Genomic DNA, 26,121 nt, shown 5'->3' with positions numbered 1-26,121 from the left:
GAGTCCGTCTTCTTCCGCTGTCCGCGGCCCAGGCGAGCGCGGGGTGTGCGTCGGCGTCGCGGCCGGCAGAGGGATTCTGGGTAACGGCCCCGGCCGGCTGGGGCGGCTGGCTCCGCGCAGCAGCTTCCACTCACGCCAAGTCCGTTGGCAGTGGCGGTTCTAGGGCTGGGGGCCGCCGGACATGGAGCAGCCGTGGCCGCCGCCGGGACCTTGGAGCCTCCCTCGGGCCGAGGGTGAGGCTGAGGAAGAGAGTGACTTGGACGTGTCCCCCAGTTCTCCCCGCTGCCCGCAGCTGCCGGGCGGCGGCGCGCAGGTGAGAGGGGTCCCGCGTTGGGCGAGGGGGATGGGGAGGTGTCGCCAGGCCCCCGGAGTCCCCGTCTCTGCGACCCTGCCTGTGCCCGGCTCTGCGCTCCCATCTCACTCCCGCGTGTCCCGAGCTTGATGCCGTTCCACGGCTATTGTAGCATCTTCCGAGGGCTTCTGAGCGGGTCTGGCCACAGAGGTCTTCCCAGCCTCCACCTCCGCGCACACCTTTTCACCTTGGCTAGTGCCTTCCCATCCTTGGAAGACGGTCCTCCCCCTCCCCCGCCTTCACCCCACTCCTGACAGCCCCCAGATTCGGGGCGGCTGGCGCTATAACGTTGACCCTTTGTCCCCTTGTGCGTGTCTGTCTCCGAGCGCGTTATTCTGCTGGAGGCGTGGAGACTTGGGCACGGGTAACAGTTGCGGTGAACCGGGGGGTGCATTTCAGTCATTCACTGAGCTCCTGACTTGAGGCAGATTTAGGACCCAGTTTCACTGACTCCTGGCCCCTGAATCAATTCGGTAAGCCTCCCTTTTGGTGCTGGTGTAAATCTGTCTCTTTAACGTGACCATTTCCCCCGTCCAGGTATATTTTAAGTTTTGCTTCACATCGTTTCCCATTGACAACATACAGACACACGTTTGCCTTTTCCTTCAGACTTTCTCCTCCGATTCCTGGTGCTCCTTGTGGTTTTCAGTCCAGCCTTCTTTCCCTCTGAAACTTACTCAAACGACACGCCATTTAGGATTTTTCTGGGTCCTGTCTTAGGAAGTGCTTACATACTCTCATCACCTTGTCCTGGTGTTTCTCCTAATTTGAGTGTGTTTGGAGGTATATTTCAGGAAAACAGACTGAGCACTAACATGTTCAGTGACATGTTAGGGGTTTCTCTCTGCCTTCTAGGCTCCTTGCAGAACGGGGTCCCTAAAAGCTTAACTGAATTAACAGTTCTTCTCTAGGCTCATCTTGCTAGCTGTTAGTGAATATGGGTTATTCAAATCGTTTGCCAATAAGTGTAAGGCCATCGGTCCTATGCCCAGTTCACCGGGCTAGTTGGCTTCACGGAAAAAAATGCTGTTTCATAACCATAGACTGTACCTCGGCCAGCCAGTCTCTGGGAAAGTGCAAGACATTTTTTAGGAGGCCAGACTGAGAGTCGATAGGTCAGTAGTCACCCCCTAATTATGGATTGCAAGTGTCATCTTTATATACAAAATGTGTTGTATGAGCATATAATGAATGTGTTACAGAGGGGAAAAAATGAACAGCAGCTGCTCTTGTCAATTTTGAAGGCATACGGAGAGAATAAGAGGTCTCCGGAATTTCAGTGTGTTGTGGTTGAATCACAAAAGTAACCTGAGAGAAACTCTGAACTTAGAAAATATCTAAGCTGAATAAAACCTGGCTGGCTAAGTCAGAGGAGCATGTGATTTTTGATCTGGGGGTCGTGGGTTCGAGCCCCATGTTGGGTGTGAAGATTACTTAAAAAAAACAAACAAACGAACAACTAAAAAAAAATAAGTACTTTTTACTGCTGCACTTGGAATTGTAAGCTTATATAGCTGAAAGTGATTTTATGAGTAAACAGGCTTATCTTCATTAAAAATGATTTCTCTGAGATCTTGTTGCTAGTTAGTGGCAGAATTGAAACTAAACCATATACCAGACACTACCTTTGGTGTTAAGATTTGCAAAGTGATTACTAATCTTAAATTAGTTCATGTGTTTATAACCCACTTACTTGTCTTGCTGACTTTAGGACTTAAGTTTCTGGATTGCAATGTTTGGAAAAAATAAAATGTTTAATTAAAATTATAAATACTTTATAATTTTGTCAAAAACAGCTCTGGTTTAATTTTACCAGACATGGGAAATCTAGATCTCTTAGTGTCATATGTGATGCATAGTTCTGATACCCAGTTAAAGTAAAAGCAATTCAGAATTTAGAGATCCTGTATGAGCATTTTTAATGTAAAGTTATATTAATAAACCTAATGCCAGCAGTGTCTTTTTGAATTCACGTTCATTAAAATATTATTATGTATAATGTTCTTCTAAAACCTTGGTGTGTTCACAGGTAAAATGTGATTTTTTTTTTCCCCCTAATCATCTCAGTGTATGTTGGATAGCTTGCTCAAATGGTCAGATGTTGTCTGTGTAGTCTGTGGAGAAGAATTTAAACATGAATTATTTTTAGAATTTAGAAATAGGATTTCTTTGTTTGATTTGAGACATAAATATTTGTTCCCACATAATTTGAAAATGCAAGGTATTTTTATTTGTCCAGATTGCTTTCTTAGTGTATCTTTGTCTTACAAAACAGATTTTATAGCTTCATTATTCTCCTTTTCCTGGCCTCTTCTTAGCATAGTTGGGCTACAGTTATTCTTGATCCTAACTAAGAGAGCAAAAAATAAAAATAAATATTTTACTTGGTTGGTTAGGGCCTTGTGGTATCTGGGCTCCAGACCTGCTAAACGAGTAAGTCACCTGAATAGCAACAATATCCATGTCTGCCACAACATAAATCTAGGACTCCTCTGAAAAGTTGAGGCCTTGCATGCTACTTGCCTCAGAATTCTTTGCCACCACTTGTCTGTTCCAAGAAGTGGAGAATCATTTATGCATCTAAGATTTATGGAATCCTAGCCCCTCGAGAAGCTGCTGGTTGAGTAAACAAATAAGCACAGCATTCTGTGAATACACCATTAAGGAGTATGTAAACCTTGGGTCGAAGGGAAGGACTTGGAGGAAACTTCATGGAAGTGATGCCAGAGTCTGGAATGGAGATTGGAGTTAGGGGACGAGGGGTTGTCACATTGAAGAGTAACTAGAACTGACTCGAGAGAGAGAATGGAAACGAGATCATGGACCATGCCGTGCCACAGAATTTGTGCTTTATCCCAGGACACTAAGAGTGTGTAGAATTATCAGATTTGTTTTTTGGAGAAATTACTCAAAATCTAGTGGAGTGGAGAATGGCTTCAGATGAGAAAGACTGTATTTCCATAGCTGAGGTATGAAATTGTAAAGGCTTGAGTAGTGACGCAGATTAGGGAACAAATCAAAGTAAAATTGTTCCGAAAACTTAGTTTGAAATTGATACATTTTGGCTGAGAAGTCATAAAGAATGTGCCTTCAGCTTTTTATGGAGTTGAAGAATATAAGAAGTTAAAGACCCATCACAGTGCTGTCAGTGTAGTGGTTCAGTAAATATTAAAACTAATTACTGTTGCTTCTGAATGGAACAGAGTCAGTCATGAGGATGGTCCAGTTTTTGGTTTTGTTTTATTTTGTTTTGTTTTTTTAATAATTTTGCCTATTTTGATTAGGATTAAGTTAAAGAATGTCTGTCTGACAGAGTCAGTTGTGAACAGAAACTCCACATATAAGAACTTCTCAGATCACCAGGGATTGGGATAATAAAGAAAATAGAAACCAAGAAGTAATTACTTCCAAATAAAAGGTTCTTTGCAGTGAGGAACTTCCAGAACAAAACTCTAAAGATCTGGTTTTCAGCATGTTCAGTTTTAAGGTGATGGGCTAGATTGAAGCTTTTGTTCTCATTATTCTGCTGTTTCAGGGCTAAGAAGCTATAAATCAAATATTCCTTGAGCACCAGCTATAGGCAGAACATTGGGCTAATTATCAGGCTTTTTGCTGCTGTTAGTTGTCAGGAGAGAGGCGTAGATTAACAGAGAAGCTTTTAGCATCTAGTTGATGAAAGAAGACCTATAATATAAAAGTATAACTGCATACACAGAAGGCAGAATCCGTGTGTGCCACAAATACCGTACAGCGGTCCTTGACTAAAAGAAAACTGAGTTGTGCTGCATAAACATACCATTGCCGCCTTCATTTCTCCCAATATTGTTTTTTACCCAGATGTATAGCCATGGAATTGAACTGGCTTGTCAAAAGCAGAAAGAGTTTGTGAAGAGCTCTGTGGCATGCAAGTGGAATCTCGCCGAAGCTCAGCAAAAACTTGGTAGCTTAGCCCTGCATAACTCCGAGTCCCTGGATCAGGAACATGCCAAAGCACAAACAGCAGTGTCAGAGCTAAGGCAACGTGAAGAAGAATGGCGGCAGAAAGAGGAGGCCCTGGTGCAGAGAGAGAGGATGTGTCTGTGGAACATGGATGCCATTAGCAAGGACGTTTTTAACAAGGTACGACTTTTTATGGGATTATAATGAAAGAAGAGAAAACGGAAGTGTTTGTACAAACCAGTTGTGCATATTTGGTAACAAAGCAACAGAACCTGTGAACAGTATTCAGTTTGACAGTTTTTGGAAAGTGTTTGTTACAGAAACCTGTCTCCCCGGTAGTGCCAGTGTGGGTAGTCGTTACTATAAATCTGTGGCCGTAGCATAGCGCGCTGAATGTAAGGGTGGACTCTGGACTCACACTCAGCTTTGTCACATGCTGCTGGCTTGGTCACCCTGGGCAAGTCACTTAACATCTCTAAGCCTCACTTTCTTCAACAACATAGGGTGAGTATAAAGACTGAGCTAACTCCTTAAAAGCCCACCGGATAGGGCCAGACACGTGGTAAAGCCTAGATGTTAAACGAGCTTTCTGATGTTGCTGCCAGCTTGCTGTCCGTTCTGTGACACTGATGTGTAGGTACTGGGCTTATTAGAGTCTTACACCCTTGCTAACCAGTATGTATTTAGTAAACCTCAGGTGATAGTCCAGATTGGGCATCACCAACATTACAGCACTTTTGCCAACTTAGTAATTACTGAGAGTAGTTTCCAGTTTCTCACTGGATTATGTCGGCTTTATTCTTTGTGCTGCATCTGAAGAAGAACTGGGCAGTGAAATTCGTTTTGACTAATGTGTGAAGTAGCACTTCTTTCTATCTGTACTAAATTCTCGAAGCTGCAGGGAGAGATTGCTCCTTCGTCTAAGTCCACATTCACTTTATCTTTAACCATCATTACTCTCTAGACTTCTCGGTCCATAACATTATTTGTTTCTGTCCTAGCGTCTGCTCTCAACCCATCCTCTTAAGGGGCTTTTAATTTCCTTTCCCTGGACCAGCCCTCGTTCGGCTACAGCAACAAGGAATACACATAGGTTAAATGTACAACAGCAGTAGCACCATCAGTGCTTTATTAAATTGAGAAAAATTATGAGTACAGCTTGCTTACTGTAAAAAAAACAAGTATGTAAAATAGAATTGAAAGTCTTCCTTCACTTCCAGTTTCATTCCCAGAGATAACCACTGTTAACAGTTGTATTTTTCTAGACTTTTTAATGTGCCTGTGCCAGTTTGTATTATTTCTGCGCTGTGCACGCACACACACCAAGATCATTCTTTATCTGAATGATTCACTATCTATGTATATTGTTCCAAGGGGGCGTGTCTTCTTAGCACTTATTTCTGGTTTGCGTTTTTAGACCATAACTACTTAAAATAACTTTTTTTTTCTTCCAGAGGGAATGGTCAAAGTAGTGTTTCTTTGTTTTATGAAGTTATTGTCTCTTAACACAGTGGTCACAAAGGAAATATTTTCATTTGTCTGCTTTTAATTATTTTTATGTGTTTTATTTTTTTTAACTTAGGTTCTAACCTAGCCTACATTTATACCACAAATTAATTAGGATTATCTTTATGTTCCAGTCATTTGCTCAAAATCGTACATTGATTTTGTCTGGGAGCTTGAGACTTGAGAGGACTGGTCTAGATCTGCGCTGTCCAACTCGATAGCCACTAGTCACATGTACTATTGAGCGCTTGAAATGTGGCTAGTCCGAATTGAGATGTGCTGTAAGTGTAAAATACACACCAGATTCTGATAACTTAGTACCAAAAAAAGTAAAATATTTCATTAATAATTTTTTTGTCTTACATGTTGAAATGATCATATGTTGGATGTGTTGGGTTAAATAAATGTGTTACCGATTTCATCTGTTTCTTTTTTCTTTTTAATGTGGCTAATACAAAACTTTATATTTGTGACTTGGATTATGTTTCTATTGGACAGTGCTGGTCTAGATAGCAGGATATATAAAGGAGATGTTTCTATTTTGAAATATATAAACTTGTGTGCTTTTGAGTTATAAACTGGCAGAGAGCTAGTTTGTGATTTTTGTTTTTGGCAGTGATGATCACAAGGTTTAAATGCAATCACAGAATGTTCTGAGAAACTGTCCTGCCAGTTTTTCTGGCTACATAAAAACTTCATCTTGGTTTGCTTTATGGCTTCTTAGCTGAAAATAAGCATCTACTTAAGAGAAATCTGTACTTGATTTCAGAATCAAACTGACCTCTCCTAAGAAAAGTTTATGATAAAGGTCCATTTTAGTTTTATGTCTTAGTGAAGAAGTTATAATAAATACATTTTACACACTTTCGAATGTCTAAGTTTATTTCCAGAGAGAACTCCAGAGATTAGGCTAGAGTTGAAAATATTTAAAGGAAATGAATAATGTAAAATATGTATTATGCATGTAAAGGATCTTTATACTTTGGTAGGGAAATTCCATTTAACCAAAAGGTTAATTGGCACTTGGATTTTTTTGGTATGATTTCTAAAATAATCCTATAATTTTCACATGTACCATTTTAAAAAATAGTGAAACTAATACAAGAAAGTTTTATTTTTTTAAAAGAGTTTAACAGATGAATTTGATAATATAATATCAGTATAATACTATACCACCTTTTTATAGTGTCTGTAGGAAGCATTGCTAGGCATTCAGTATCTGAGAAAGAATATTTGGTGAATATAAAATCTGATTTTAACTGCAAGAATTTTTTTCTTAGAGTTTTATTAATCAAGATAAAAGAAAAGAAATAGAAGATGAAGATAAATCAAAATCATTTATGCAGAAATATGAACAAAAAATCAGACATTTTGGTAAGTCCATTGCTTAGTTCCCTTCTTTTATAAAGTGTTTGATATCAGAGCGCCTGGGTGGCTCATTTAGTAAGAGTCGACTATTGATTTCAGCTCATGTCATGATGTTGGGGTCGTAAGATTGAGTCATGGGTAGGGCTCCATGCTCAGCAGGGAATCTGCTTGAGATTCTCTCCCCCTCTCCCTCTGCCTTCCTGCTTGCTTGTGCTCTGTCAAATAAACAAATCTTAAAAAAAAAATAAAGTGTTTGACATCATAAATATGTGTACAAAAAGTGTATTTATAAAATGGGGGGTCAAAAAGAAGATAAGTGGCAAAACTCCAGTTTTGTGGTACTTTTGGCACAGTCGTACAGCTCTTGCTGCAGACTGGTTTTGGTCATAAATAGATTGACAGTAAACTTAATTGAGAAGAGAAGCAAAATTCAGTCTATTGTTATATAATGCCGCCATCTTAAGACACAGTCTTTGTTTACTCCATAGCCTTTTTCCATCTCCAACTAGTCTTTGCTTTTGTCATTTTCCCTCTTTGCTTCCATGGTATCTGATTATTTTATGGTTATAAGATTAGCATTCATTATTTTCAGGGTTTGGATATGTTCCTATATAATTCCTGCAGATCCTTCAACTGCAACTCAGATAAACATAGTCACAGACAGACATATACAAAGTATTGAGAAGTAGTTTTCTCTATGGGGGAAAGATGGTGGGCTAAGGGTTGATGTGGTGAAGACTTTCCATAAGAGAGAACATCTGGGGCGCCTGGATGGCTCAGTGGGTTAAAGCCTCTGCCTTTGGTTCAGGTCATGATCCCTGGGTCCTGGATCGAGCCCTGCATCAGGTGCACTGCTCAGTGGGGAACCTGCTTCCCCCCTCTCTCTGCCTGTTTGTGGTCTCTGTCAAAAATAAATAAAATTTTTAAAAAAGAGAGAGAGAGAACATCTTAGCTAGATTATGAAGAACACGTAGGAGTTCTACCTGTAGATAAGGGAACAGCAGCATCGTGTGCAAAGGCAGAGTCAGGAAACAACATGTTGTGATGAGTAAGCAGTGTGGTGCTGCTGGGGTCAAAATGCCACTGGAAAATGTTAGGGGTTAAGGCTCAAGGTGTAATTTTTTTTTAGCCCAAGTGATATGTTAATTTCATAAACATAGCTTTTATTTGTAATATGTTAGTAAGCTTATTAAGTGGCATTTTGAAATACACTTCCAATGGTGTCCCCCCCCCAAGTATTTAGAATTTCATTCATCCTTCAGTTTTAGTAAGACAGTGGATAGTACTTCAGATTTTTCCTCCTTTTTATGTAGTTTATCCATAAAGGATTTATTTTTCTCATATTTCTTGTTTTAAAAGAAGCAGGCTGTGTATTCAGGTTAATTCAAGGATAGAACCTGAAGAAATGAACAAAATTTACTTTTTTATTTTTAAAAGATTTTATTTATTTATTTGTCAGAGAGAGAGTGCGTGCGCACACAAGCAAGCAGAGTGGCAGGCAGAGGCAGAGAGAGAAGCAGGCTCCACACCAAGCAAGGCGCGTGACGTGGGATTTGATCCCAGGACCCTGGGATCATGACCTGAGCTGAAGGCAGCAGCCCAACCAACTGAGCCACCCAGGCATTCCAAAAAAAGTTTACTTTTAAAAAATCTTTAAAGAGTCTTAGTTGTGATCATGTGATCTGCCCCTCCCACCTGTAGCCCTTGCTTCCTACACCTATGTGTTCCACTGCCTCTAGGGAATAGCATCATGTAGGTTGTCATCATCAGCCGGCATTCTGTAAGCTTGTTGCTTTGGAGCCATGGGAAACCTAGCAGGTGCAAAACAGTTCCCTCATTTTTGCTGTAAACTGAATGTCTTAATAAGAAACAATTTTGTGTGGGGAAAATAACCCAATCTCAACAAGGTGTTGTAACCCACCTGGCAGTGTAACTGTATTTAAGTCTTCAATAAAACATTTAACCATTCCATAAAACCTGCTTCTGGGTAATGATGTTTATAAGACCATTGAATTTCGTGAGCCTGTTGTCTTCATGTCTTTTGCTGTAAAATGAATTTCTGGGTCAAGAACTAAATGTGGTATGGTACTGAATAATTCATTTAGTAAGACCACAGATATATTCCTTATAGAAGCATGGCAAGACCATAGGTATATTCCTTGTAGAAGCATGGCAAAACCACAGGTATATTACTTGTAGAAGCATGGCAAGACCACAGGTATATTACTTGTAGAAGCATGGCAAGACCACAGGTATATTACTTGTAGAAGCATGGCAAGACCACAGGTATATTACTTGTAGAAGCATGGCAAGACCACAGGTATATTACTTGTAGAAGCATGGTAAGCAGGGAGGGCAATACCAGACCTAGAATGGGTTTGTTCAGGTGAGGAACCACTGCTTTCTATGGGGTGACATGGGACCAAGATAATCAGTCTGTTACTTGATGGCTGACTGGTCCATCCAGCACTTAGTGCCATATTTAGTTTTCAGCACTGGTTTCTGCTACTGGCACATTAGGTATTCAAAGGCTACACTGGAATCTCTTAATGGGGAGATCCCATGCCATTGAATCTCTGCATAATCTCAAGTCTGGTACCATTACCCCTGAACTTATATTTTGCAAGCAGGCAGATGGCTGAGGAAAAGGCTGACTTGACATCCACAGGTGACTAAGAAACAGTGGTTTTGCCATTGCGTGTTGGGGCCTTCCAGAGTCTCATCTGGTAATACTAACCAGAGCCTACTGTCTTCAAAGCCAACCAGACCTGATAGCTACTCCGAGATTCACGTCGTGCCTATTTCTTAATGGAAATGTACACTGGTTTTTTACTTTGGAGGAGATAATCCTACTTGCCACAGCTTCTTGCATCCCCAGAAATTTCACTACAGTAGTAGGCTCCCAAATTTTCATGTGTATATTTTCCCCCACTTTCTGGCATGAGTGTATCTTACCAGGAAACCTGGATTCCTGCTACTTCCTGCTCACCAAGTTCATCAGTATGAAATGGGCTAGTAATCACATGGGATAATGAGATGATAAAAGTCTTTGTGGACTAAATTGTGGCACAGAAGTGATAGACCTTAGGTGAGATAGTGGAAGTTCAGTGCTGTTCTTGATGGGCGGAAGCAAATGTTTCTGGTATTATATGCTGCTCATGGTAAAGGGGAAAAAGCATTTGTCAGAATTATGACTACAATAATATACTCCGAATTAAACACATTTGGAATAGCAACTGTAATTAAAACTTCCATCTGGAGGCTTTCCAAACTTAGATTGCGTTCCAGACTCTTGGAAGACAAGGGCCTGTTACATGGGGGGCTGTAAAGGGCTCCAGGGACTCAATGCCGGTACTTCTCTGTGGTTTCAAGTGTACTTAACATTTCCATTATGGTATTTGTTGACTGTCTTATGTTACTTATGCTCTTACAATTAGGTGGACTTTACCACTTGAGGATAAATGGTATGACCATACCATGGAGTATTTTGAAGCAGTGATGTCTTGATTTTTCCCCTTATATTTGTATTTATTACTTTATTTAATTCATGTTTTATAAACGTAATATACCAATTTAGCAACAAAGTCTGTTTTCTTTTAAATTTCTTTAAGTTTTAAAATTTTTAAAAAATTTCTTAAGTTTTATTCAATGTCATATACATCTTTGACATCACTTACTTTGTGATCATGTGAGTAGGTTTTTCATGATCTAGCATAGTTTTTCATGGTACATCATCTGCTCACTTCCAGCCAAAGTTAGCTATGATTTTACATTTTTGAGTCTGTAGAGTGCTGTCACTGGAAATTTTATCAAAAGCTGTAAATGTGGGATGCCTGGCTCAGTCGGTTAGGCTGTTGCCTTCGACTCGGGTCATGATCCCAGAGTCCTGGGATCAGTCCCCCAATGGGCTCCTTGTCCAACAGGGAGTCTGCTTCTCTCTCTGCCTCTGCCTGCCATTCTGCCAGCTTGTGCTCTCTCTCTCTCTCTCTGACAAATAAGTAAATAAAATCTTTAAAAAAAAAAAAAAGCTGTAAATGTTTACATAAATATTATGATGGATCTTTCTCATTTGTATGGAAGGTGGATATTTTGTCTCCTCAGTGTAAGCACATACATACTGCTTTTCAAAAACACATTAATGTACTGTTTTTGAAAAACATTTACTATAAAGTAAGTACTCCTGAGTACAATGTGGAGTGACATGAATAGAAAATTCATATGTATGATAGGATTCTTGTTTTTAAGTCATTAAAAAATAAGCCCAGAAATAAGTACAATTTGAGTGTTAACATTAATTTTCTCTTATATGATTGCAGATGATTTTTCTGAATTTTTTCAAATTCTCCACAATGAATATACATCATTTTTATAATAGGAAGAAAATATTTTAAAGGGGTTTATCCTAAGAATTCAAGGATGGCTTAACATTGGAAAATTTACTAACGTGATTTACTTTATTAACAGTATATGATAGTATAACCACGGGACTTGGTGATCAGTTTGATGTGGGAGGCATGGAAATGTTTAGAGGAATTTCTAGAATTTTTGAGTGGGTGACATGGAGCCTAGGAAGCACCATAGATGGCAGGGAGAGAAAAATGGGCTTAGTTTCAAATAGATGAATTTTTGTGCAAGTCTGTGTAGAAATAGTTGGCTGGTGGTAGTAATTGAAAATATAGGAGCCCTAGACCTTAGGAAATACAGAAAATGAGGTCATTTATCTTTCATTAAGACATTTACAACCTGGGGCGCCTGGGTGGCTCAGTGGGTTAATAAGCCTCTGCCTTTGGCCCAGGTCATGATCTCAGGGTCCTGGGATCAAGCCCTTCTTCGGGCTCTCTGCTCATCGGGGAGTCTGTTTCTCCCTCTCCCTCTGCCTGGCTCTCTGCCTACTTGTGATCTCTTTTTCTGTGTCAAATAAATAAAATCTTAAAAGAAAAATTTATAACCTTTTGCAGATACAGACATTAAAGTGATTAGTATAATTTAAAAGATTCAAATCTATTACTCCGTAATTACAACACAAAGAAGAAAGGGAAATCAGTAACAATGTGTATTAGAGGACCATTTCAGGAATTAGGTGGAGTACTGAGAGTCCATGGATGGATTGGGATTTAGATGTTGAGGAAAATACATAGGTGAAAGCACATAATTGAAATATTTTAATTTGTCAAAGTAAGGTTTTTCAAGCATTCAGAGATTGGTTGGCTAGTTGGAATGGCTAGATTAATCTTAAAGTATTTGCTATTTAATGAAAGAATGAATTGTTCCCTTTTGTGTTGATACTACCTAATGTTTACTCTGCATCAGCCACTGACCCAAGTGCCTTATATGTATTAACTCATTTAATTCTCACAGAAACCCTGAGTGAGATACTATTTTTTGCCTTATTTTATAGAAGAGGAGAGGGAGGCATAGTGATGCCTATCTCTATGGTAAGTGGAAAGGCCAGTTTTCAGACCTAAGCCGTTGATTTCCAGAGTTAACTTGCTTAGTCACCATGCTAGATTGTGCTACCCTCTATTTGTTTATGAGTTTGTTTGCAAATTTCAAAGTAACATTAGTAATTTCAGCTATGTTCTGTTCCACTAAAACCATTCATTATATTTAAGTGTTTTGTTCATAAGATTCCACACTCTTTTCACAAAGGAGTGTGTGGACTACCTGTAATCTAACCTCAGTTTCATAATTATCGATATGCATTTTTGAAATCAAGTGATGACAGGTATTTCTCAGATAAAGAAAAGCTGTGGTCAGCCTCAAGTATTAATTTTGTCTTGGGTATCAGATGGATAGCTTAAAATTTGTAACATTTAATGATGCCCTTCCTCATGATCCCTGTAAGTGTCACTAACCATTTCATACTATCCTTCCTATAAAAGAAACCAAAATGGATAGGATTTTGGTGCCTCAGTAAGTGATGATGGAGAAGTAAAGAGAAGCAGTGTTCTCTCTGTTGGATGGTGAATAGAATTGAAAATACTGCATCTTCAGGAGTATAACAAAAGCTAATGCAAAACTGCTTCATAGGATTTATTTTATGGCTTCAGGTATAAGAAGGAAAGATATGCCTTCTTTAGATCTTAGCCCCAGAAGTTATTAGACTCTTTAAGTATACCTTGAGAAGTAGTTTTAAGTAACTTTCAAAATCATTGTTTCTCAGTATTTGAAGTGCCTTAATCGCTGTATCTAAAGTGTTGGAGAAATACTTTATAAAACTTGTAAAACTCTTTATGTGAAAATGCTAAAATGATTACTCCCTTGTTTTTTTGAATGAGGAAATCATTCACTTTCAGTTGATTCCCATCTGTTGCGCTAAATGTGGATTTCTCAGTAAGACATTTGTTCTCAGTTTTGTTCTTGTGTTCTGGGAACTTTAATATATAGGAGTTCAGTTTGTGTCTAGAGGAAAGCCAAACTGTTGAGACCACCTTGTGAAATCTCCGTAATGATTCAGTGACATACAGACTTCTTTGGATGAGTCTTTTTTTTTTTTTTAATATTTTATTTCTCTATTTGAGAGACAGAGAGCACAGGGGCAGAGACAGAGGGAGAAGCAGACTCCTCACTAAGCAGGGAGCCTGATGCAGGGCTTGATCCCAGGACCTCAGGCTCATGACTTGTGCTGGAGGCAGACACTTAACCAACTGAACCACCCTAGAGCCCCTGGATTAGTCTTAAGAATCCAAAGCTAACATAGTTTAATTGGCTCAAGTGTAAGGCTTACTGAACAAAATTTAAAGCTGAACACTTTGCTGATTCCATGATGTCATTGAACTTTCCACCAAATTTCTTACTAATTTGGATAAAGATGAAGATACACCTTAAGTAATATTTGGATTAGCTTGATATTTTGAAGCAAAATGGTATCTGCTTTTAAGTATATGTAACTGATTTCGTTTTCTATATGTTATAAATATGACTAAATGATTAACATGACTGAAATGGTTAAAGTATATTTACTATTATAATACCTGCTGGATTGGTTTTCCATGCTGTCAGTGTCTGACCATATCGCCTTAGACATTTTATTTGCTTTTATTTTTTTAAAGATTTTATTTATTTATTTGACAGAGAGAGATCACAGGTAAGCAGAGAGGCAGGCAGAGAGAGAGGGGGAAGCAGGCTCCCCGCTGAGCAGAGAGCCTGATATGGGGCTCGATCCCAGGACCCTGAGATCATGACCTGAGCCGAAGGCAGTGGCTTAACCCACTGAGCCACCCAGATGCCCCTTTCTTAGACATTTTAAATAAGTTAGAGATAATACAGTTTTTTTATTTTAGTAAGTGTTTACTAAATACAGTTTCTTGAGGTTTTGCTTTCTTTACCATCTTTCTAGTAGAAAAATTTGTATTCTGTGGATAAATAATACTGAGTTTCTTTAAATAATCTGTACTCAGTTTAGCTTAGGATGACTAGTCATCTCAGTTTGCCTGGAACATCAGGCATTTCCCAGATGGAGGGGTTTTGGCTTTAAACCTGTCACCCTACTTTAACCTGACTAATTATCTGGAATAAAACTTAATTTGTGAACTCGGGAAGCTCTTTCCAATATATTGGGTATTGCTTTAAAAGAGTTTTATCACCACCCCTGGGTGGCTCAGTTGGTTAAGCATCTGCCTTTGGCTCAGGTCATAATCCTGGAGCCCCGCATGGGGCTCCCTGCTCAGCAGGAAGTCTGCTTCTACCTCTGCCTCTCACCCTGCTCCTGTGTGAGTGCGCACGTGCGCGTGCTCTCTTTCTCTCAAATAAATAAGTAAAATCTTTAAAAATATATAAAGGAGTTTTATCGCTTTTATTTGCTCTTTTATCATTAACAAATTGCTGTGGTGATACAAATTGTCTTTAAAGAGAATCATTTAAAATACCAGTTTTGAGTATTTGACAATTGTGGTTTCATTCTTTTTTTTTATTTTTTTCTTCTTTTAGGTATGTTGAGTCGATGGGATGATAGTCAGAGATTTTTATCTGACCATCCATATCTTGTATGTGAAGAGACTGCTAAATATCTTATTTTATGGTGTTTTCATCTAGAAGCTGAACAGGTATTGTGTGAGTCTTGCGTTTCTGGAACCTTAGTGGAATTCTGATTTGCTCTTTTGGATTTTTGTTTTGTCTTTTATGTTATTTTAAATGAAAGCAGAAAGGTTATTAAATGGTAATAATAATTTTTTTGTTTTTAGATCTCCTTGAGTTTCCTGTGGGAATAATTTCAGTTGTTTTAGTTAGCATATGGAAACTTTTCTCCAGTGTACTTTCTTTGCCACCTCATTTCTCTTGTTCCCACATACTATAAACCCTTTTCTTTTTTAACCTGTTGGAAAATCATGTTTTAAAATCCAAATAGTAATCACAATATTAAATACATTGTGAGAGGTATTTCTCATAATTTTCATCTCTCTGTTTTCAGAAAGGGGCTCTAATGGAACAAATAGCACATCAGGCTGTTGTAATGCAGTTTATTATGGAAATGGCCAAAAACTGTAATGTGGATCCAAGAGGGTGTTTTCGTTTATTTTTCCAGAAAGCCAAAGTAAGTAACTATTTAAATTTTTTTTTTTTTTTTTTTTTTTTTTACTATTTAATATTTTTTTTTTTTTTTAAAGATTTATTTATTTATTTATTTATTTGACAGAGAGAAATCACAAGTAGGCAGAGAGGCAGGCAGAGAGAGAGAGAGAGGAGGAAGCAGGCTCCCTGCTGAGCAGAGAGCCCGATGCGGGACTCGATCCCAGGACCCTGAGATCATGACCTGAGCCGAAGGCAGCGGCTTAACCACTGAGCCACCCAGGCGCCCTACTATTTAATATTTTTAAATGGGAAGCTTAAGCCTTAGCTGAGACCTCTTTGGTCCATACACATCAAAGACAGCCATCTAACCAGAATGCCACAGACTGAACTCTCCATAGATACTATAGTGGGAAAAATTATATTGCTGATTTCATGCTAATTTAGAGTTAAGGGAGCTCTGTAAGAGGCTGTACTGTAGCATGCACATGAAATTGAGGCTTGTTTAAATGAATGTGTTCAGGAAAATTAGAGTGTTGCATCATTTATTCAGCTAATAAGTCTTGACTGTCCATTAATGCAAGGAATGTTTTCAAGATGCTGAGGATACAGTATTGGATGGAACAAATAGTGTATCCTCCATGTATAGAACTCACAGTTTAATGAGAAATGACTTTTATAATGAAATAATAGGAAACAACCTAAAATTTCAACAACCAGAAGAATGGTTAAAAACTACATGTGGTACAAAGAATATTAGGACAACCATTAAAATTATATTTAAGAAAAAAAATCTTTTTTTAAAGCTTTTATTTATTTATTTATTTGACAGAGAGATATCACAAGTAGGCAGAGAGCCAGGCAGAGAGAGAGGGAAGCAGGCTCCCTGCTGAGCAGAGAACCCAATGGATTCGGGGCTCGATCCCAGGACCCTGAGATCATGACCTGAGTCGAAGGCAGATGCTTAACCCACTGAGCCACTCAGATACCCCTAAGAAAAATTTTAATGATCTGAGAAAATACTTTGCTGAAAGTCGAAAGAAGTGATATATAAATAGGATGATGTTGGCCATATTAAAGAAAAATAGACACGTCTGGATTAAATACCATTTCACACTCACTAAATTAGTATTAATTAAAGAGTTATACAAGAAGTAGAGCAGTAAGATTTCATATTCACTGCTTATAGGGATATAAATTGGTACAACTACTTTGGGAAATTTCCTAGTGAAGCTGAACAAGTGTTTGCACCCAGAAATTCTCCTACGTATATGTACTAGAGAATTGATTTCTCAGCATGTGGTCCAGGGACACCCAACAGTCTTCAAGACCTGGTTTCAGGAACCCTTGAGTCAAAACTGTTTTCATAATAACAGGAAGATGTTACTTGTTACAGAAAGCAGATGTGTGAACCCAGCTGTTTTCTGTTCAGCCAGACTTGTCACTAAATATTTTTTGTTTCAGAAATAGAGTTTTTTTTTTAATAAAAATGTTACAAATGTTAGCATGTAACGAGTTTGTTGTTAGATAATATTTTTCAAATTCCTGGGTTTTAATTTCTAAAACTGTAAACATTGACAAATAATAGCCCACATAATCAGGAGCTCTTTAGTTTCCTCAGTAATTTTCAAAAGTGTGAAGGGAGTCCTGAGACCATCAAGTTTGAAAAGAACTGCTGCCTTCGAGAAGCTCTTATACACGTGCACCACATACCATAATGTTCATAGTAGAATTATTCATAGTTGCAAAAAGGCTGGGAGCAACCCAAGTGTCTGTTGACAGTGGGATGAATGGGATATTCATATGGGTAAATATTAACTAGCATTACTGTGGATGAAAAAACAGAGTGTGGGGGAAAAAACAAGTCACAGAATGATTTATCTAGTATCTTTTAAAAAATATTCTGTATTCTTGGGGCACCTGGGTGGCTTAGTGGGTTAAGTGGGTCCTGGGATCAAGCCCCGCATCGGGCTCTCTGCTTCACTGGGAGCCTGCTTCCCCCTCTCTCTGCCTGCCTCTCTGCCTGCTTGTGATCTCTCTCTCTCTCTGTCAAATAAATAAAATCTTTAAAAAAAATTCTATATTCTTTATGAAGTTGCAAAACAAGCAGAACTAAATAATATATAGTCGAAGGGTACATAAGTAAGCAGTAAAACCAAAGAGGCAAAAGAGTGACTTTTTAAGAAGAAAGTAACCTTAGAGAAGGGAGAAGAAATGCTCTTGGGAATTGATTTGTAAGACGCTAGTAATAATCCATTTCCTAATTTGTTATGGGTACATAGTGTGGTTTTGCCTTGTAAAGTACATATGTATTTTACATTTTTTTGCATATAATACATTTTGGCATACACAATTAGACGTTAGAAGGAAATTTACCAAAAGTTTAACTTTGATTATTCTTGGGTGGTATAATTACATGTGACACTCTATTTTATAAAGAGGAAAAAATGTATGAAGTTAAATGTATTTTAAATTTTAAAAAATGGGGGCACCTGGGTGGCTCAGTGGGTTAAAGCCTCCGCCTTCGGTTTAGGTCATGATCTCAGGGTCCTGGGATCAAGCCTCGCATCGGGCTCTCTGCTCAGCCACGAGCCTACTTCCCTCTCTCTCTCCGCCTACCTCTCTGCCTACTTGTAATCTCTGTCTCTCTGTGTCAAATAAATAGTAGTTCTACCTTAAATGTTGTAAATGCTTCTAAAGTGCAGCCTAAATACGAAACTTTCCCAAAACAGTAAGTTTTAATGAGTAAATTATTGACTTGGTATTTTAGTTAGGCTTCTAATGACTATTTTAAATGTTCACTTGACACACAGGCGTAATAAAAACCATACTTAGTTCTTCACCTTACATGATTGGATATGTTTGAACTAGTGCATATTAATAGGATAATGGAACATAGCCAACCTATGTCTAGGCTTTGAAATTTACTTTGTCAAAATAGAACTGAGAAGTCTTTAATCTTAGCATTGTGTTCTTAACAATTTTTTTAAAATTAAGGAATGACTAACTTTCATGGTACTTATTACTTTGTGCCAGGTACTATTCTAGGCAGTTTACATGGATTAAGTCATTAAATCCTCATATGATTTTATGAGGGTTATTATTTCTATTTTATAAGTTAGGAAATTAGCATAGAAAATAGGTTACTTAAAGCAAAAATTAGTCAGGTCTCTCTAGATGTAAATCCCCAGGCCTTCAGCCTGCAGTAAAGCTGGCAGCCGTGCCCCTTGGCTCCTCTCATAGTTTGTTGCATAACCATTTGAGAAGGATTACTTCTGGATTTGAAGGCTAATATCCTGTATGTCTATACGAGTACCATATATTGATTAAAGTGGAATGTTATAATATAATTAAGGAAACTATTGCTAAATTCATAAAAGGTAGAATGCAGCACAGAATATTGTCTGTGTGATTTGTATAGATACTGATGTTAATAACCAACTCACAGGTTTTAATTGATTACATAATCTAAACTACATTAAAGAAAAAATAGCATTCCACACAAATGGGCCCAGTGATACTATGGAATGCGATTTTGACAAAAATCTCTTCCGTCACCTGAACTTAAAGCCTGAAGTCCTATTAGTGTAGAATAAGTGTTGTGTCATTCCTTATCTGCAGAGGAAACTAAGTGGAGGCTACTGCCAGTTAGGTGTTTTACATCAAGAGTCTTGATTGTGTTCTACATCACTGGAGGGAGGTCCTCTGCTGCAACACAACACTCGTTATACCTTTTTCTCTCCGTAATGCTGAAAAGGTATTTGCTTCACTAAAACACTAAGGTACTTACAGAATGGAATCAAATGTTTATTTTATTTGGTTTTCATGGTTTTACAGATAGGGAGGATAGAGCTGGAGATTTATAGAAACAGCTAATAGTGCCCTATCATTATTCGATGGAGAGTATCCTGTGGTTGTTGCTTGACAATGTGAGAGGTTAAATGAGAACTGTTTTGGATCCTGTTAAGAATCAAGAGAAATTCAGAGAATTCCTACTTTTGTTGTATTTGTGTGTATACATATGTATTTGTGTATGTGTTTATGTATTTGTTTTATCTTACTGGAGCAGAGGGAAGTGGAGCAAACCAATAATTTTCCTCTAAAACAGGGAGTATGCACAAATCTGACGGGGATCTTGGTGCTGTCTACGGACATGTAAACTACTCATCTTCTCCTTACTTCCTCCATTTCAGATGTGATACGTTTGTTAGGATTTACTGTGCGGTCTGGAAGTCTCGAAAAACAGAGTCTTTGTCTTATGTGTTTTCCAGGCAGAGGAAGAAGGTTATTTTGAAGCATTCAAAAATGAACTTGAAGCTTTCAAGTCAAGAGTCCGACTTTATTCTCGATCACCAAGTTTTCAACCTATGACAGTTCAGAATCATGTGCCCCATTCTAATGTGGGATCTATAGGTTTGTTAGAATCCTTACCACAGGTAAGTTGGAAAAGTAAATACTTGTTTTGTTTTGTTTGTAAAGATTTATTTATTTATCTGTCAGAGAGAAAACTAGCAACATGTACAAGCAGGGGTGCAGCAGGCAGAGGGAGAAGCAGGCTCCCCACCAATCAAGGAGCCTGATGTGGGACTCAATCCCAGGACTCTGGGATCACAACCTGAGCCCAAGGCAGATGCTTACCCAACTGGGCCACCCAGGCGCCCCTATTATTTGTTCGTAAATGTGTTCACATAATTTTTGTTCTTTTATACTACTCTTTGTTCTTACATGGGATGTATATGGGATCGTTCTAAATATTCTTGCCTCAGAAGAAAACTCTCATTTCATGCCGTGTTTTGGCACTAAGTCTCTTGGCATCTCTTGGCACCAGATTCCATTCACATAATATAGAAGAGATAAGTTGTACCTAAGCACTCTCAAAGGCAGGTGTTACCTCTTGATCATCTCAATCATGAACTTTTTAAGATGGCTCCTGGGGAACATCTCTTTCTTAGCAAACTATACTGTTAAGTATTTTCTGGGTTGGGGGCGCCTGGGTGAGGCAGTCAGATGAGTGCCCAACTCTTGGTTTTGGCTTGGGTCATAATCTTGGGGTCATGGGTTGGAGCTGGACATCAGTGTGGAGTCTGCTGAAGTTTTTTTCTCTCTCTCTCTCTCTGTCCCACCCCCTAACCCACTGTACACTTGCACAGGCTCTCAGTCTTAAATAAAAAATTTTATTGGATTTTTTTTGAAAATCCAATTTTGGAATCCAAAAAATTGGAGGGAAAAAAATTTTTTCTTAGGATGAATTAGCTTCAGAGCATATATCCAAGTGGGAACCAAGGTAATTTGTTCCATGAGTTTATTTAGTATTACATTATGAAATGTTGGTGTTGCCTGCCAGAGGTAACATTTTTAATACATTAATGCACCTTCTGCTAACCTGCTCTTGCTAGTAATGTCCACCAACCATTTGAGCCTCTGCTGCGAGATCTAGATAAAGCTGTGTTTCTAGCATGACAGGGGTTTTGTCAGAAGATTTAAATTACCACTAGAAAGTTGCTGCCCATGTTGATTTTAGTAGTGTTTTAATTGAGCCCAGTCATCCCTCATTTCCAGACACCAAGATTCTGAGACTAGCTTTAGCCAGTTCAGTCTGTTGCCTACACAGTGAAAAGGGCAGACTCAGTCAGGAGACAATGTGAGGAGAACCCTGTAGTTTTAAACTCATAAAATGGTAGGATTGAGATTTTCAATATCTACAGCTTATGTCTCTATAATTTCATCATTTGCATTACATAAGTCATAGGCCAAAGCGACAATTAAGAAAAGCAATTGATAACTCAGAAAAGAAAAGAAATTGATTCAACTCAGCCAAAAATCCTAATTCTCAAGGATAGAAATAATCAAGGTCTTGATTTTTACATAATTAGTAACACTTCCCCTCATTTATATATATTAGTGGTATTCCCCCTCCATTTATCCTACAGAGTATCTCTTAATGCTCTTTAAGTATAATAATGATTTTCTTTTCCATTCTTTGAGAAATAACCCATATATAACTAGTCTTTCCAAGGGAATTTTATGACTGTGGGACAGTATCAAGTTCAATATATAAACCTATAATTAAGATATCACGGAAGGAATACAAAGGAAAAAAGAGACTTTGACAGATGTTACTGGTTCTAAACAGAAGAGGGAAAAGATACCCATTAAAATATCCCAAGCAGCCTGTATTATCAACAAATTGCTTCTGGTTTGAGAGAAGTAAGTTCTTACTGCACATATCAGATAGCTGCCGAGACTGCTGCTTGGCTTCCCTTGGCGAAATGGGGTTGGGGCTATACAGTTTTGAAACTTTAAAGTGGCGGGTATTTTCAGGATTGTTCAGACTTAATTCATGTGGTTGGAGATGTTGAGCATCCTGGTCTAGCCCTCCTGAGGGAGAGCAGGCTGGATAAAATTTCCGCTAGATGAACAGAAGGCCTAGACTGGGTGATGGGAGGCTTTGGGAGAAAAGCTTTACCATAATTATATCCCATTTTTATTGTATCACTTTATTGATTATAAAACACTTTGATAGGTTGTTTCATTTCATCTTCTCAAAAGCCCTCTGATTCATTTTCATTCATTTTTATGGGTGAATAAACTGCAGCTCAGGGAGGTGAAGCAGTTCGCCTGAATGACGAGGCTGATACCCAGGCCTGGATTTCTGTCCTCCTTGACCGCTCGTTCACCGGCACGAAGATCGCTGCTGAATCATGTGCTGGGAACGGGACAGGAGACACAATCATGCGCTCCTCCAGAGAACTAGGGGCCGGGATGAGAAATGTGTTGAGAATGCTACTAGATGAAACCATGGGGGTAATTAGTGGCATTTAAGTGTAGACTAGGTTAGGCATGTTGATTGCTTTTTGCTTTCATTGTCAGAAAAGGTCTTAGCCCTGTTTCTTTGGAGAATGGGATAATGTAATGAGAGCTTAGTAATTTTTTATAAAACTTAAATTGGCATAACACTTAAGCTTTTTTTTTTTTTTTTTTTTTCAGTTGACAACAATCTTAAGCAAATACCATCTTTCTTAGTTTGAGAGAACCAAACCAAGGCCTCTTGGACAGAGGTGTTATAACAGTTACCTTAGGCTTATCCTATAGATGAGCTTTCAATTTTATTAAATTGTGATGAGGAGGGGCACCTAGGTGGCTCATTTGTTAAGTGGGTCATGACCCTGGAGTCCTGGGATCCAGTCCCTTCCTGCTCAGCCGGAAGCCTGCTTCTCCCTCTCCCTCCGCGCCCCCCAGCCTGTGTTCCTGCTCTCTTTGTCTCTGTCATTAAAAAAAAAAATCTTGGCGCGCCTGGGTGGCTCAGTAGGTTAAGCCACTGCCTTCGACTCAGGTCATGGTCTCAGTGTCCTGGGATTGAGCCCTACATCATGTTCTCTGCTCAGCAGGGAGCCTGCTCCCCCCCCCCCGCCCCCCGCCTGCTGCTCTGCCTACTTGTGATCTCTCTCTCTCTAATAAATTAAAAATATATATATATTTAAAGAAAAAAATCTTGAGTAGTTTTCTCTGTAGGGACTGCATTACATTGGTGGTAGAGGTAGGGTTAGAACTGAGGTCCAGGGGGGCCTGGGTGGCTCAGTGGGTTAGGTCTCTGCCTTCGGCTCAAGTCATGATCTCAGGGTCCTGGGATCAAACCCTGCATCACGTTCTCTACTCAGCAGGGAGCCTGCTCTCCCTGCCTCTCTGCCTGCTTGTGATCTCTCTCTCTTTCAAATAAATAAATAGAATCTTTTTAAAAAAAAAAAAAAAAAAGTAAGAGCTGAGGTCCCGCATTGCTGTAGTATTCTGGACCTCAGTTATTGGGACCACTGCCTTCATCACCACTTGATGGGAAATAATCTGGCTTCTCATTAGCTTCTGGACTTTTACAAATAATGGAATTACAACATATTGTACTTGATTAAAAGAGAATCTTTTGAAAACCATGCCTCCCTTTGGGATGGGAAAGTTTAAAACATCTATCCCGTTTGGACTCTTTTCCTCATTGGTGTTCATTAAATACAATAAACAAATGAAACCAGGTGATAATGGTGGTAAAACTGAGTAGCTAACAGATACTCGGAACAACTGAATGGATAAAATTGAAGGACCTCGGTCTTAAGGGCTTATGTCCCTGGTCATGGTGCTTTAGTAAATAATAGTTTTATTCCTAGCTTTAGAAATACAGATAAGATATTTATGAGTTTAAAAAATAAAGAAAATCCAAATTAAAATGTTCTTTTATTCTCAAGTTTTAAAATATGGATCTAAGTACCTCTCAAAAGATTGATTTCTCACTTGAGTTTGTTTTTAACCTTTGAAAAACCAAAATAGACTCTGAAGGTAGCTGTAATTTTTATTTGGTAAGTGCATTTTTTCCCTTTTTAAGTATTTTGCATTTTTTAATATTTACTGTGGTTAGATAGTAATTTTCAAAATGCATTGCCACCTTAAAGCCATACTTATCTTTTAAATTGTCAGTTGCTTTGTACATACAATTATGTGGAAGATGTACCCCTATATGATTAAATAATTTAAATTGCGAGCTTTGTTAAAAGGAAGAAAAGGTGTTTATCCCAGTTTCATTTTTTACATATATCTTTCTGTTTTTGTCACACCCTCTTTGATCAAGTGGTCCAGTCTGTTTTCTTTGTACTTGGGTTTCAACCCGTTTGTCTTCGGGGTCCATATTCTTTACTGCTACTTTACTTTTGCCGTACTGCTGAGACAGAGACTGTGGGAAACTGAGTATGTAATTGTGTACTGTGGCATAAAACTAATATCCATTGTTTCTTCCTTATATTCTTGTTTTTTTCTTTCCAGAATCCAGATTATCTTCAGTATTCTGTCAATACAGCTCTCTGCAGTTTAAACTCAGTGGTATATAAAGAAGATGATGAATCCAAAATGATGGACACTGTATGATTTGGTTAAGACTGCTGAGGCCAAGTGCTATTTTGTTACAAGAAAGGAAGAACTTGGCTATTTTCTTGACACTTTCATGGGTGCTGCACTTTATTTTTGTTCGGTTTTGATGGGAGGGGAAATAAGAGTACTGAAACGTTTTGTAAAATTTTTTTATGTGCTGCTAGGTTTTTTGTTTGTTTGTTTGTTTGGGAAGAGAGGAGTGGTCCCGTATGTTGCAGGAAGTCAAACTGGACTCTTTTTTTTTTTTTTTTTTTTTTGGCTACTAAATTTGCCTTTAATCTTATTGTTCTCAGTTTTGGAATCAAAGTATGAAAATCTGCACAAATGCAATGTTTACAAGAACTGGTTGATTCTAGGAGGCATCTGCTACAGTCTCTTTTTATGTGGATATGTACATGTCCTACTCTACAAAAATGATTAAAGATAAAAATGTACTTGTATCCTACTGCAAATTTCGCTGTCAGGTCTGGTGTTGCATCATAGTAAAAGCAATAAATCAGTAGTTGATAATCTACTTTACTAAATAAGCTGGGTGGTAAAAATTAAAACGAAGTCTTTTCCCTTTAAAATAATACTACATTTGTATTTTCGACACCTTCAGTTAAATCCTTGACTATAATACCATTTTTATATGGATACTGACTTTATCCCCTGTGTATTCTCAAAACTGTATTACTTAGAAGTTAATTTTACTCTGTTGACTTTTTAATATTAAGGGTTATAGTAATATAAAAAGTGATAAACCTAATACAGATTTTTTTTAGTAAGACCAAGTTCGAGCTCACTCTTAATTTCTTTACTTGACATAGTCTGGGATCTCTCAGGGAACAAGTTTTAAAAAGAATACTAATGGCCTGTAAGAACAAATAGGAGCATAATCTGATTTTTAAAATCGTGGTTGTTTCATTCTGATGTAGCCCAAGGACTTTTTTAAAAGGCAGGAGAAATCTTGAAGACCCAACTGCCTCAAACTGCCAACTCCTTACTTCTAAGAATCTGGTGATCGTTGTCAGTAACGATGGCTTTTACTACATTTGTCATTTCTGTCATTAGATCAGTTACCATAGAATGCTTCTGAGCTTTACTACTTCCCATAGAATTCATTTCAGATGTGCCAGGGTGTTTGAGGTTTCATTTGGAGTTAGATGACTGTGCTAATTATGCTATTACCCTTATTACTGAGGGTTCATCTTCTGACTTAGGGGAACATGGGCTTTGGTATGTAGTGAGTATAGTCTTTGACTCAGTCCCATTGAGAGTAGCAGCACACATTTGGAAGACAGCTCACTGGGATTGGGAGTTCGTGTCTCAATGAGAAACCAAATAATGCTAAAGGACCCATACGGTGATCAGACCCGTGACCGTGGCCTCATTTGCACCTTGTGTTCACTGAGGTGATACGGCACGTGATACCCATAGGAATGGACTGGAATTACTGAATCATACTTCTGTAACATCACAATCTTCCTGGTTTTCAGAATAAAACTTTTTGTGCTTTTGATAAAAATATATACTCTATAATAAAATGTTTGACTAATTTA

The 26,121-nt window shown here is 38.4% G+C and overlaps 1 protein-coding gene across 1 annotated transcript; it reads left to right on the top strand.

The window, feature by feature from the left end:
- Positions 1–26,121, top strand: CDC37L1 (cell division cycle 37 like 1, HSP90 cochaperone). The gene is made up of 7 exons (XM_082694349.1): positions 1–313; positions 4,190–4,471; positions 7,078–7,171; positions 15,095–15,210; positions 15,576–15,698; positions 19,945–20,109; positions 24,476–26,121. Exons 1-7 carry the CDS (start codon positions 182–184, stop codon positions 24,575–24,577), a joined length of 1,014 nt encoding a protein of 337 aa, XP_082550475.1. The 5' UTR covers positions 1–181; the 3' UTR covers positions 24,578–26,121.

The sequence above is a fragment of the Mustela nivalis genome (assembly GCF_964662115.1).
Source record: "Mustela nivalis genome assembly, chromosome: 13".
In the NCBI taxonomy this organism is placed as follows: domain Eukaryota; kingdom Metazoa; phylum Chordata; class Mammalia; order Carnivora; family Mustelidae; genus Mustela; species Mustela nivalis.
The sequence above is the reverse complement of the archived record's forward strand: the minus strand, read 5'-3'. Positions and strand labels throughout refer to the sequence as shown.

Coding starts and splice junctions, on each gene's coding strand:
- CDC37L1 (XM_082694349.1), top strand. CDS start 182: ATGGAGCAGCCGTGGCCGCCGCCGGGACCTTGGAGCCTCCCTCGGGCC. Junction 7,172..15,094: donor ACAAAAAATCAGACATTTTG/GTAAGTCCATTG, acceptor TTCTTCTTTTAG/GTATGTTGAGTCGATGGGAT. Junction 15,699..19,944: donor TATTTTTCCAGAAAGCCAAA/GTAAGTAACTAT, acceptor TGTGTTTTCCAG/GCAGAGGAAGAAGGTTATTT.